Here is a 15,222-nt window from a genome sequence, read left to right as displayed (position 1 = left end):
TCCATATAGTGGAATAGAATACAATAATAAAAATGAATGGACCAGAGCCATGGTAATCAATATAAGTAAATCTCAATAATGTGAATTTAAAAAATCAAATTAAAGTTTGTATTATTCATGTAAAAATTTAATATACATGAACAATACTAAATACTGTTTGGATACATAATTTGTAGTAAAATTATAAAAGCATTATTAGTAACTCACCAACTTCAAAAGAGTGGTTACCATGTAGAAGTGTAGGGGATATAGATTAAGAATAGATATACTGTTATGTTCTATTGTGTTGGTGGTGGTTATTTCTTTTAAAAAAATGTTGTAGAGGAAATACAGCACATTAATGCTTGTTAAATCTGGGTGGTGATTACATGGGTGTTTCTTTCAAAGTATTTCATGTACTTATTCATTCTAAATACTGAATTGCTAAATAGTGGTAGAAGTAGAGGAACTGGACAGAATCAGTGATTGGTTCATCTACATGTTCACCCATCTCCTTGAAATTTTAATTTTAGCGAATATACCATGAGAATAAGATTGCTGTGAAGGGAGTTGACACGAAAAATCTGTCTAGTGCTATTGATCTGAGTTGTTTGCTTTGAGTTTCACCTAAAAATACTCAGTGGCAGAAGAGTTTTCAATCTTTGCCTGACTTCCCTTCTTCTGATATGTGATATAAGAAATAACATGTTAACCAAAAAAGGCATCCAACTAGAAGCAGAAAATTATTAATCAGTTTGTGTAATTAATAAGCTAAATAATTTAAGCCAACAAAAAATAAAAATAACATTTAAATGAGACTAAGTCAATACACGTATTATGTATATAAATATCTAAATATATTATGGATGTAATATCTAAAATGAATTCTTTCATTTCATAGCAAACTTGTGGCATGTGACTTTTTCTTCCCTGGCAAGTTAGTTTTGGTATGTGGGAAGAGTTTATTGCCCATACTTGTCTGCCTATACCTTATCACCTACATAAACTCTGTAGTTGAACATCTTTATCTAAGATTGTGCGCATGCCATTGGTACAATAATGATTTTTCAGAGTTGTCTCTATCTTTGTTTAGAAAATATATTATCACACAAGTGGTCATTGAAATGAAATGTCATTTAATTTGAGAATACAATTATTTGTGTCCGTATCTGTGTCCTTCTATGAAGTGAATTAATTATGTAGGCATAAGGGTCTACCATTCTTCTATTTTCTACTCTTACTCTCTAAGTTAGAATTTTAAAGTTAGATAAAACAGGGATACGTAAGAAATTTCTCACTATTGTCCATGAGTAAAATAACCATAATAATTAAAATACCAAGGACATAAATGTCATGTTTGAAATGATACCTGTTTTTCCAACTAAATTACAGTTGCTCAAAAATGAATTAAAATAATGCATCTGGAAGTTGACACAGTGCAATGAAATGATTTGGTATGGAACTTATTTTTCAGGAGCAAGAAAACCAGTTACCCAAGGGGATTAGGAAAGTAAATATGAGCCAAATACATTTTACTTTAGGATCAAAGCAATTTGAAATAATCACATACTGGTTTCCTAGGCAAGGAGAGGCCAAGGGAAGGGGAATATGTCTTTAGACTTCCAATCTGATAGTTACCTAAAAAAAAAAAACAAAAAAATGTAATCTTTCTTGGCAGGTTTAGATCCAGATAAGCATCTTGGAAAAACCCTGGATCAAATGGAACCTTATCTCTTAGAGGTAAGAATTTATACTATTTCTCAAAATATAGGCATCTAAAGGAAGAAAAAAATAAGGCCATGATATAATGATTATAAAATTAATTTTATTTTGGAAAAACTCTGATGGCATTCATGATATAGTTTTGTGAAAAAAAATTAACTTCTAATGGATATGAAGATATCAAAAATTAATTATGAAAATCATTACCAGGTTTTTGGTCTGAATAAAGAAGTAAGCTATTCCTAAAAGGAAACTGTCCTGTCAGAAGGTTTTTTTTTATTAACGTGGACACTGTATGCTATATATGAAGTACTATACTCCTAAAGTAGCTTATAGTCTCTGTGATCAGATGCTTTTCAATCAAAAATGTGAGTAGAAACTTCCTTCAGAGATGATCTAATCTAACCTCTTCTCTTTTACCAATTAGGAAATTAACTTGCAGAGTAGCAAAAAAAAATTATTTTAAGGTTTCAAGTAACAATCATTTAACCCATTATCATTGTCAAATCCTAAATGTGTTCTAAACTTTAAAGAAGATTTAGTCATTTTCATTATTTTCTGTTAACTGTTATTATTATATTTTATGAGAGATTGGGGCAAATGTTATTCGCATGGCAATGATAACTAAAGGAGTATAATGATGAGAGTATTTCATTTCACAATTATGATGGAAAAAAGAAAATTACCTTGCTTCTATGAAAGAACTGAACTCCTCTAATAAGTTATCATGTTCCCCTCCCCATCTCTTAATTTGTCAACATTGTCTCTGGACATTGTTAATACAATTGCTGTGATGTGCTAGCAGTTACTACCTTCTTTACTAACTTTATGGTTTTTGGATTTTCTTTCAGTTATTTGCACTTGATTATTTTATGGTTTATCAATATGTACCAAATGCTTAGAAATCCCTGAAATGCTTATTCCTTTTTTCACTAAACATCAGTAAGCATCTAATATATGTGAGGCAAATAGTAAAGATAAAAATTAAAATGAAATGAGAATATAATTGTGACAAATTATATTTGATTTCTAGATAATTTAAGTTGATGACATGTTTTTTTATGCTACTCTGATAGGACTTTTCTCGCAGCAGTTTGTGTTATGGCCAACATTATATCTATGTTCACATCTGTTCCCTATCATCAGATTATATTTTGCTTCTGAAAAAAACAATGTAGATAAATAATGAAATTAAATTTATGGGTGTAAAAGAAAGAGAACTTGAGAAATGAGAGACTGGGGCTTTGACAAAAGAGCTTTTTGTAAGCTGCTCCATAAATTTAAAGTTATGAGTTCAGGTGTCAAACATGTAGAGGTTCTTTGTAGAATAGACGTATAAGGCTTGGGATTGCCATGATGTCAATTATGAGTTAACCTGGATATTATCATAGAATATTTAAACACAAAATTCCAGAAATCATTTTATTCAATCTTCAGCATGGCCAAGCAATCTCATATTTCTCTGGAAAACTACTATGTACCCATTCTCCATAATGGCTATTGCATTTCTTCTCTGCTCTCCTCAAAATTCAGTCCCCTTCACTTTTCCCCTCACTTTTGAGTGGATGGTTTGTTTCTTCACAAAGAAAATAGAAGCCATCATCCTGGGAATCCCTCTGCCTCTGAGCACCACCCTTGCATATTTTTGCTTCCTGTAACTGGGAGAAGTACACTTCCTCCCACATATGGCTCACCTCCTTCCTGTGCTCTGGATCCCATGAGCAGCAATCACTCACCCCTTCCAGTAGCTTCCTCCTCTTTCTCACATCATATTGAAACATACCACCATCTCTGCCATTCTGAAGATTCCCTCCCTCCACTCTAGTTATTCCTCTAGCTACTTCTCTTCTTTGCTTCAAAACCAAAAAGTTCAGAGTGTTATCCATGTTGATGGTCAGTGCTTCTTCATGTCTCAGACACCTCGTATACCTGGAGCCTTGCTTCTTTTTCCACCTCTAAATGGATACAGCTCTGACAAAGATCATGCAAGATCTCTATTTTACCAAACCCAACCAACACTTCTTAGCCCTTATTTGACAGTTTTAAACACTCCTCCTTAAAATGCTTCCATCAGCATCCATGATGCCACATTCTCCTAGTTTCTCTCCTTTGTTCTCGTCACTCTTAGTCTCTTTTGCCAGTTCCTAGCCTAGGCTCCATTTTCACTCTATCACCTTTTTCTGGATGATCTCAGTCACTCACATGGCTTTAAAAACTAGCTATATTTGGATGACTCCCAAATATTTCTAGCCCAAATTTCTCTGCTAAGTCCTAGTGCCTAAAGGCACTGCAAATTAAATCTCCATAAACTTGATTGTGGCCTTTATATCCATCACTTTTTGCCATTCCTTTTGTCATCACCTTAGTTCAGTGCCTGTCACTTCAGGCCTAGAGTATTACTGACAACTCCAAATTTGCCTCTATCCTCCATTTTATTTCCCAAAGAATTCATTTTGCTTACTGCTTCAAGGTAACTGTTCTAATATATTCTACTGTAATGTCACTCACTCACTTCAAAACTTTGAGTCCCATTGCTTACTGGCTAAAATCCAAATTCTTTAGACTCCTCTTTCCCTTACTTAACTCTGGCCAACCCATTAGCATGGTCTTGTCTTCTCTATCTCCAGAATATATTCTAAACCCAAACACTTCTCACTGTCTCTGGCGCTACCACCACAAGATAATCATCTCTTGTCTGGAATACTTCATCAACCCCTAACTGGTCTGCTTACTTCCACCATTGCCCTGCTAGGATCCATTATTCATATAGATGCCAGAGTAATTTTTTTAAAGTGTAAATCAAATCACATCGCTGCTTTGTTTAAAATTTAAATAGTTTCTCATAGAATAACCTCCAAATTCCTATAAGATCACAACCGATGAAACTGTATATGATCAGCATCCTCATTTTCCACCAGCCTCTGTCTAACTCACTGAGCCTGAGCCACAGATGCCTCCTTATTACCTAAATACACTTTATTCACCCCTTTTCTCCTTAGGACTTTGTTCTGCCTCAAATGTTTTTTTCCCTCAGACCGCCACATGGTTAATGCTTTCTCATAATTTAAGTGACAACTCAGATGCTCCCTCCTCAGAAAATCTTTCCCCAACTACCCTAGCTAACACAGATCTCTACAAATTATGTCTACAAATCGTCTATCTGCTTATGTGTATATTATCTGTCACACCTTCACCCACCCCACCAGAATGTAAGCTCCAATAATCCTACCAAGATTTTGGCAAAGACATTAGTTCTTTAGTTCTTTAGTTCTTTCATTCAGCTATGTGTTCATCTGTCTGTCCATTCACTACTATCATCCTTAAGTTACTTCATATTTATTGAGGACCTGTTACATGGCAAATGCTGTGATGAGCACTAAGGATACATGATGAATTAAACAAGATCCTGTTCTAAAGGAGTTTAAAGTCTGCCATAGGTATTCTCAGACCTGAAAGTGCAGTTTATTGGGGACCTTGTTAAAATATACACTCTTTTCCCACCCTAAGAAATCTCAGTTCAGAAGGACTAGGAATCTAATCTTTAAATAAGCACTAGGTAATTCTAACACAGTGATCAAATATATGATCTCCTATTTCTTCAATACCAGTAACACACTTCAGGCTCTGTATTTCTAAATTTCTCTGAAAGAATGTAAGCCTTCTTGAAACCATCGTCATCCATTGGCTTCCACTACTTACTTCTGAAAGCTTTCTGAGTATTTTCTTAGCTTCCTTTTGGGGCTTACCATGTATATATTCCACCCCTTATAAGTTGTTTCATCCATAGCCTTCCTCCTGTGGTGATATTAAACACCTCCATGACTTAAGCTACCAATTTTATTCTTATGACAATTAAGTCTATTCTTCCACCATCTTTTTATGCTCCAGACATCTGTATTCTGCTAGATACCTTCCTCTCTTAGATGTACTCAATCACTTCAACTTCAGCTATGCAGAACTGAACATTTCTTTGCTGACATATCTATGCCATTTTTATGTTCCCTGACAGTGAAGGGTTCCAGTCTACTCAGTTGTCCAAGACCAATAAAAAGTGAATTGTAAAATTATTTCATACATTCCATTATTCATAAATAAAGCCCCAGCTCCTTTTAATTCTACCTTCTTAACATCTTATAATCTGTCCCATTTAATCCTCATTGTCATTACATTAGGGTTTCCCCTAGGTTATTATAATCTTTTAGCTCAAGTCTATCTCCTCCCCACCTTACCCCTTGGGTAAGCCACAGGGCTGTCATCATCATACATGTGAAGGGCAAATCTGATCTTGTTGTTGTTCCCCATTCCCTCAAAATAAAATTTTGCATTGTTCCCCATTCCCTCAAATAAAATTTAAACTCCTTAACACAATGCAATCTGTCCTTGGGGAAAAAGAGGCTTGTAAGTTAGGCATTTTCCTACATCCCCCCTATCCTTCATGAGTTTGGAACTATTAATGGTTACCCTAAAGTGAGTACTCCCTTCTACCTCCATGTTCTACTCCCCTTCTCTGCAGACTTTCTCTCTCCTTCACTCAACTAAATCCAATCTGTTGTTAAAGTCTAAGCTTTAAACTCTTGCTTAAATAAGCCTCCTTTGAGCTGCCATTTTCTTCTTTGACTCCCAGGATGTAGCACTTCTCATGCTATATATTTTTCTAATGTTTATTATAACATTAAAGTATGTAATGTGTAAAAAAATTCAAACACTATCAAATAATGAAAACTCTTCCACTGACTCCAAGCCCCCCAGTTTTCTTTCCCAGAGTAACCACTCTTCTCTATTCTGAGGTATCTCTTCAAAAACTTTTTTTGCATATGTAAATGTATATGCATGGTTTATTCTTTTTTACCAAAATTGGAGCATACTGTGCATATTATTCTCCGTCTTCCATTTTAACACATAAGAATCCAGGTAATTTGTTTTCATGACTTCACTATGTGAATAATATATTGAGCCTCTTCTTTATTGATGGGCTTTATTCCTTACTGATTTCTTTCATGTCTTTTGCTATTTCAAATAATGCTAGAATGAACATTACTGTGCATATATTTTAGGGCATATATGAATTTATCTGTAGGATAAAATCCTAGAATGGAAATACTGGGTCAGAATGTATGTATGTTTTTAATTGCCGTAGACATTGAAGATATCCATTTTCAGCTATGGCAGAATAACTTACATCAGACCAGTTCTCCCTATGAAAACAATTAGAATAGTTGTATGGAATTAAAACAAAAATAATGTTGGAAGGCATTAGGGAATTACCAAAAATAAGAAAATTTGAGGGGCCAGAATTCCAGTGAGAACAGAGCCTCTAATCCCCTTAAGACATTTTCTAATTCAAAAAATGGTACAGGGATACCAAGAAGTTGAGGAGAAAACTCCAGCCGAGAAGCTGAGTAGGGCTTTCCGCAGCTTCAAAGTGCTAAAGAGACAAAAATTGGAATTCAAGGCAAACCAGACTGGAGTGGACCTGGTTAACCATCCACATATTCAGTCGGACTCCTGACTTAGGGGTAAAGGCAAACCAGAAATAGTCCAGCCCTTGCAAATACTTATATCCAGCTTTGAATCATAACAATTCTAGATTGACTTAATATGGTGTTCCTCGTATTGCCTATTTCTCTCTTTAAGAAGATAACAAGATTCAAAGCCTCAGATTATCTCTAAAATATTTCACATACAATTTTCAGCAGACAATGAGAAATGACCAAGCATATCAGGAGATCTGATGAGATAACTGAAAGCAAGAGAAAAACACACACTAGAAACAGTGTCAGAGGATCCATATGATCAAATTATCAGATTTAGACTTTAAAGTGACTGTGACTTTGGGCGAGAAGATGAACTATTTTAGGGGCAATTTGGACTCTTTATAAGAGAATCAAATAGAATTCTAGGACTTAAAATGCAAAACCTGAAATTAAGAACACAATACATGGGTTTACCAGTAGATTTGATACAGTTGTATAGACATTTAAAGACCCAGAAGATAGGGTGATATAAAGCATCCAGGCTGAAGCCCAAAGAAAATGGGATGGAAAGTAAACAGAAGACTAAGAGATGTAAGGGAGAGAAGTTTGTCATACCTGTAACTGGAGTTGCAGGAGTAAAGGAGTGAGAAGAAAGAACAGAAGCAATGTTTAAAGAGATTTTACTGTAGGATTTAGCTGTAGTTATTTTTGATGATTTTGACAAGTAGCTTCTCAGAATGGTAAAAATTGTTCAAAAGAGAAAGATTGAATATTAATGGCTAATTGCACATTTTGAACAGGAATTATTTTTCCTGATAGGTATAGAAAATTATGCAAAACAATCTAGAATGTCTTTTTCTCTGGCTTCTGCATAGTCTAATCTGTGTGTACGTGAGCTTTCTATCAAGTGAGTGCCTAATAAATTTTTACACCAATTTGTTACCAATTTGTTTTTCACTACATGTACAACAGTTATCTGACACAACCCAGATTTTAACCCAGGTTTTTTGCTTTCTCTTTTTCCTTTCATTTTTACATATGCTCATAAAGGAGACTCAATCAGTTGCCTGATGTACTCAGAGCACAGTGATTCTAATATAAAAGCAAATGTGTCATTTGTCAAACTCTCATCTTCTTTAAGCATTTAAAGGGTATGGCTGTTTTTTATTTTTTAAAAACTTATTTTCTAGGACTCTGTCTTCTCCATCGTTGCCTAAGACATATCAGATTTTAAGGACTGTATATATGTCCTTATCTTTATGAATAATGTCATTAACCTCATTAAGTGAGATAAAAAATCAACCACATATTCATTTTTCATCTTGTTGACATAACTCTCCTGAATAGTCAAGAAATTCAAAAAGAGAGAAAACAAAACCTTTGAACTTGTAGGGATGGGAGAAAAGGGGGTTAAGTAGAGGAACCCATTTTGTTCACCTGCCTCAGATATCCTGAACCACCTGTTAGGTACCCATTGTGTAATGTGGGTGGACATGACTTGTAAAATGTAATGTTATTTCAGCTAATACATTAATCCTTTAATATATTATTGTATCCAAGAGTTAATATTTTTTTTTAAGATTTTATTTATTTATTTATAGGACAGAGAGAGACATAGCGAGAGAGGGAACACAAGCGGGGGGAGTGGGAGAGGAAGAAGCAGGCTTCCCATGGAGCAGGGAGCCTGATGCGGGGCTTGGTCCCAGGACCCTGGGATCATGACCTGAGCCGAAGGCAGACGCTTAACGACTGAGCCACCCAGGCACCCCAAAGAGTTAATATTTTTTAGTTAAGGGAATTTTTGTATGTTACAATGATTGCTCTTGAAGAAATTAATATTGTGAGAATGACAGGTTGGTGGCAGAGGTGATGGAGAAAAGATGATACCTTTGGGCAAAAGTCCTTTTCATAGTTCATTCAGATCACATGGGGTAAGAGGCAGCATAGGACAGCAATCAGCAAGTTAACTCTGTACTCAGGAGGCTAGGTATGAATCCTGATGCTACTGCTTACCTCAAATGTTGATCTAGTTAGTTTCCCACGTAAATAATAGAAGTAATAGGTGCTTAGCATAGTATCTGGCACATTCTCAGTACTCGATAAATGTTAGTGATGTTTAATATTATGAGTAAAATTTGCTATTACTTAAGAATAATTCTGAAACTTTACTGCCTTACAAAAAAACAAAACAAAACAAAACTGAGTAGACACTATAACTGGAGATTGTTAACTGACATATATCAACATGTAGATAACAATTCTAACAGAAAAATGGCAAAATCTATGGAAAACCACTATACAGAAAAGAATATCTCAAAACCAAATATAGATATGAGGAGATGCTCAAATGGATTTAGTAATCATAGAAGTACAAATTAAAGAAACAGTGAGATGTTACCTTGTACCAGTTTGGCAAAAATGAGAAAACTGGATAATTCCGATTGTTGACAGGTGAAGATTTACAGAACCTTAGGAATGTAGATTGGTCTACCATTCTGAAGGGCAGTATTGCAGTTCCTAGATTAAATATCCCCATCCTATCATTCCATAATGGGACATTAGTGAATATAGTCTTTGCAGGGTTATTTTTGATGATGTTGGGGTTGTTGGAGGCAATATGAATGTCCATTCCTGGAAGAGCAGATAGTTAAAATGTGGTGAGTGCACATTATGAGATACAAGTCTGCACTTAGAAAAGTATATTCAGTGTGCATATAGCAGCAAAGTGTTGAATGCATAAAAGTAACATTGAAATGAATTAAAAATATAGGCACACAAAATAATACATTTGCAAAGATGTAGACAAAAGATACACATTAAATATTTTTAAATGTTTGTGATAAGGGAAAAAAAGGGGGATAAAGTATACAAATAAATCGTAATTACAAAAAACAACATAAAATACCTACATACATATTGCTGAAATTTTGAGATATAATCAAGTATAGAGAAGTATAAAAAACATAGATTTCTGTCCTGTGATGCACATGGCTAACATGTTGGTGTACTCTGTAATGGTTTATTTCCTAAGAGTTTGTTTTTCACACAAGTTCACATAGTTAAATAGTTGTACGTGTCTTATAATTAGGTTTGATTATACATATAGTTTGTGTCCTTTGTTCTCTAGCATTATGTCATATTTATTTTCCCGCATAATTGAATATACTTAGAAAATATATTAATTAATGTCTGTGTGGATTCCATCATATTTGTATCCTCCGTATGAATGTATTATGACAAATTCAGTGAGTTACCTCTTGTTGGAAATATTTGTTATTTCTAAGTTATTATAAACAATGTTACTTATTTTAAAATTGTTATAAACAATGTTATGATTATGATTATTCCTAATGAATCTTCCTATACATTTCTGATTATCACTTGCTTCAGATAAATTCCCAGGAATATAATTTCTGGGTCAAAAAATACAACTTTAAGGATTGTACATTACTCTAAATTAACTTTGGATGCATATTTTCCTCATTTAGTGCTCTGAATATATCATGCCAGTCCTTTCTGGCCTGCCAGGTCTCTGTGGATAGGTCTGTTGCCAATCTAATGTTTTCTACCATTGTAGGTTACAGATCTCTTCTCCTGAGCTGCTTTCAGGATTTTCTCTTTGTCTCTGAGACTCGTAAGTTTTACTATTAGATGTCGGGGTGTTGACCTATTTTTATTGATTTTGAGGGGGGTTCTGTGTGCCTTCTGGATTTTGATGCCTGTTTCCTTCCCCAAATTAGGGAAGTTCTCTGCTATAATTTGCTCCAATATACCTTCTGCCCCTCTCTCTTTCTTCTTCTTCTGGGATCCCAATTATTCTAATATTGTTTCGTCTTATGGTATCACTTCTCTCTTGAATTCTGCCTTCTTGATCCAGTAGTTATTTATCTCTCTTTTTCTCAGCTTCTTTATTTTCTATCATTTGGTCTTCTATATCACTAATTCTCTCTTCTGCCTCATTTATCCTAGCAGTTAGAGCCTCCATTATTGATTGCACCTCATTAATAGCCTTTTTGATTTGAACTTGGTTAGATTTTAGTTCCTTTATTTCTCCAGAAAGGGTTTCTCTAATATCCTCCATGCTTTTTTCAAGCCCAGCTAGTATCTTTAAATCGTCATTCTGAATTCTAAATGAGAAAAATATGCAGTCAAGAATACTATATCCAGTTAGGCTGTCATTGAAAATAGAAGGAGAGATAAAAAGCTTCCAGGACAAACAAAAACTAAAGGAATTTGCAAACACAAAACCAGCCCTACAAGAAATATTGAAAGGGGTCCTCTAAGCAAAGAGAGAGCCTAAAAGTAACATAGACCAGAAAGGAACAGACAATATACACTAACAGTCACCTTACAGACAATACAATGGCACTAAATTCATATCTTTCAATAGTTACCCTGAATGTAAATGGGCTAAATGCCCCAATCAAAAGACACAGGCTACCAGATTGGATAAAAAAACAAGACCCATCGATATGCTGTCTGCAAGAGACTCATTTTAGACCCAAAGACACCCCCAGATTTAAAGTGAGGGGGTGGAAAACCATTTACCATGGTAATGGACACCAAAAGAAAGCTGGGGTGGCAATCCTTATAGCAGACAAATTAGATTTTAAACCAAAGACTGTAATAAGAGATGAGGAAGAACACTATATCATACTTAAAGGGTCTATCCAACAAGAAGATCTAACAATTGTAAATATCCATGCCCCTAACATGGGAGCAGCCAATTATATAAGCTAATTAATAACAAAAGCAAAGAAACACATTGACAACAATACAATAATAGTGGAGGACTTTAACACCCCCCTCACTGAAATGGACAGATCATTTAAGCAAAAGATCAACAAGGAAATAAAGGCTTTAAATGACACACTGGATCAAATGGACTTCACAGATATATTCAGAACATTCCATCCCAAAGCAACAGAATACACATTCTTCTCTAGTGCCCATGGAACATTCTCCAGAATAGATCACATCCTAGGTCACAAATCAGGTCTCAACCAGTACCAAAAGATTGGGATCATTCCCTGCATATTTTCAGACCACAATGCTTTGAAACTAGAACTCAATCACAAGAGGAAAGTCGGAAAGAACTCAAATACATGGAGGCTAAAGAGCATCCTACTAAAGAATGAATGGGTCAACCAGGAAATTAAAGAAGAATTAAAAAAATTCATGGAAACAAATGAAAATGAAAACACAACTGTTCAAAATCTTTGGGATGCAGCAAAGGCAGTCCTGAGAGGAAAGTATATAGCAATACAAGCCTTTCTCAAGAAACAAGAAAGGTCTCAAATACACAACCTAACCCTACACCTAAAGGAGCTGGAGAAAGAACAGCAAATGAAGCCTAAATCCAGCAGGAGAAGAGAAATAATAAAGGTCAGAGCAGAAATCAATGAAATAGAAACCAAAGGAACAGTAGAACAGAACAAAGAAACTAGGAGCTGGTTCTTTGAAAGAATTAACAAGATTGATAAACCCCTGGCCAGACTTATCAAAAAGAAAAGAGAAAGGACCCAAATAAATAATATCATGAATGAAAGAGGAAAGATCACAACCAACACCAAAGAAATACAATTATAAGAACATATTATGAGCAACTATATGCCAGCAAATTAGATAATCTGGAAGAAATGGATGTATTGCTAGAGATGTATAAACTACCAAAACTGAACCAGGAAGAAATAGAAAACCTGAACAGATCTATAACCACTAAGGAAATTGAAGCAGTCATCAAAAATCTCCCAACAAAAAAAGCCCAGGGCCAGATGGCTTCTCAGGGGGATTCTACCAAACATTTAAAGAAGAATTAATACCTATTCTTCTGAAACTGTTCCAAAAAATAGAAATGGAAGGAAAACTTCCAAACTCATTTTATGAGGCCAGCATTACCTTGATCCCAAAACCAGACAAAGACTCCAACAAAAAGAAGAATTACAGACCAATATCCTTGATGAAGATGGATGCAAAAATTCTCACCAAAATACTAGCCAATAGGATCCAACAGTACATTAAAAGGATTATTCACCACGACCAAGTGGGATTTATCCCTGGGCTGCAAAGTTGGTTCAATATCTGCAAATCAATCAACGTGATACAATACATTAATAAAAGAAAGAACAAGAACCATATGATCCTCTCAATAGATGCTGAAAAAGCATTTGACAAAGTACAGCATCCTTTCTTGATCACTCTTCAGAGTATAGGGATAGAGGGTACATACCTCAATATCATAAAAGCCATCTATGAAAAACCCACAGCAAATATCATTCTCAATGGGGGAAAACTGAGAGCTTTCCCCCTAAGGTCAGGAACACGGCAGGGATGTCCACTATCACCACTGCTATTCAACCTAGTATTAGAAGTCCGAGCCACAGCAATCAGACAACAAAAAGAAATAAAAGGCATCCAAATCAGCAAAGAAGAAGTCAAACTCTCACTGTTTGCAGATGATATGATACTTTATGTGGAAAACCCAAAAAACTCCACCCCAAAACTGCTAGAACTCATACAGGAATTCAGTCAAGTGGCAGGATATAAAATCAGTGCACAGAAATCAGTGGCATTCCTATACACCAACAACAAAACAGAAGAAAGAGAAATTAAGGAGTCAATCCCATTTACAATTGCACCCAAAACCATAAGATACCTAGGAATAAATCTAACCAAAGAGGCAAAGAATCTGTACTCAGAAAACTATAAAATACTCATGAAAGAAATTGAGGAAGACACAAAGAAATGGAAAAACGTTCCATGCTTATGGATTAGAAGAACAAATATTGTGAAGATGTCAATGCTACCTAGAGCAATCTACACATTTAATGCAATCCCTATCAAAATACCATCAACTTTTTCCAAAGAAATGGAACAAATAATCCTAAAATTTGTATGGAACCAGAAAAGACCCCGAATAGCCAGAGGAATGTTGAAAAAGAAAAGCAAAGCTGGTGGCATCACAATTCCGGCCTTCAAGCTCTATTACAAAGCTGTCATCATCAAGACAGTATGGTACTGGCACAAAAACAGACACATAAATCAATGGAACAGAATAGAGAGCCCAGAAATGGACCCTCAACTCTATGGTCAACTCATCTTCAAGAAAGCAAGAAAGAATGTCCAGTAGAAAAAAGACAGTCTCTTCAACAAATAGTGTTGGGAAAATTGGACAGCCACATGCAGAAGAATGAAACTGGATCATTTCCTTACACCACACACAAAAATAGACTCAAAATGGTTGAAAGACCTCAATGTGAGACAGGAGTCCATCAAAATCCTAAAGGAGAACACAGGCAGCAACCTCTTCAACCTCAGCCACAGCAACTTCTTCCTAGAAATATTGCCAGAGGCAAGGGAAGCAAGGGCAAAAATGAACTATTGGGACTTCATCAAGATAAAAGGCTTTTGCACAGCAAAAGAAACAGTCAACAAAAACAGAAGACAACTGACAGAATGGGAGAAGATATTTGCAAATGACATATCAGATAAAGGGCTAGTATCCAAAATCTATAAAGAACTTCTTAAACTCAACACCCAAAGAACAAATGATCCAATCAAGAAATGGGCAGAAGACATGAACAGACATTTTTCCAAAGAAGACATCCAAATGGCCAACAGACACATGAAAAAGTGCTCAACATCGCTCGGCATCAGGGAAATCCAAATCAAAACCTCAATGAGATACCACCTCACACCAGTCAGAATGGCTAAAATTAACAAGTCAGGAAACGACAGATGTTGGTGGGGATGCGGAGAAAGGGGAACCTTCCTACACTGTTGGTGGGAATGCAAGTTGATGCAGCCACTCTGAAAAACAGTATGGAGCGTCCTCAAAAAGTTGAAAATAGAGCTACCCTATGGCCCAGCAATTGCACTACTAGGTATTTACCCCAAAGATACAAATGTAAGGATCCAAAGGGGTACGTGCACCCCAATGTTTATAGCAGCAATGTCCACAATAGCCAAACTATGGAAAGAGCCCAGATGTCCATCGACAGATGAATGGATAAAGAAGATGTGGTGTATATATATATATATATATATA

At 35.4% G+C, this 15,222-nt stretch overlaps 1 protein-coding gene across 2 annotated transcripts in view; it reads left to right on the top strand.

Annotated features, from left to right (window-relative positions):
* DPH6 (diphthamine biosynthesis 6) overlaps positions 1–15,222 on the top strand; it is a 221,784-nt gene that overhangs the window by 140,502 nt on the left and 66,060 nt on the right. For both annotated transcript variants that reach the window (XM_032418078.1, XM_032418079.1), the window contains exon 6: positions 1,658–1,719. In XM_032418078.1, coding sequence (XP_032273969.1) covers positions 1,658–1,719 — 62 coding nt within the window. The remainder of the gene's footprint in view (positions 1–1,657; positions 1,720–15,222) is intronic.

Source organism: Phoca vitulina, unplaced genomic scaffold (assembly GCF_004348235.1).
Source record: "Phoca vitulina isolate PV1807 unplaced genomic scaffold, GSC_HSeal_1.0 scaffold20, whole genome shotgun sequence".
NCBI lineage: Eukaryota > Metazoa > Chordata > Mammalia > Carnivora > Phocidae > Phoca > Phoca vitulina.
The sequence above is the reverse complement of the archived record's forward strand: the minus strand, read 5'-3'. Positions and strand labels throughout refer to the sequence as shown.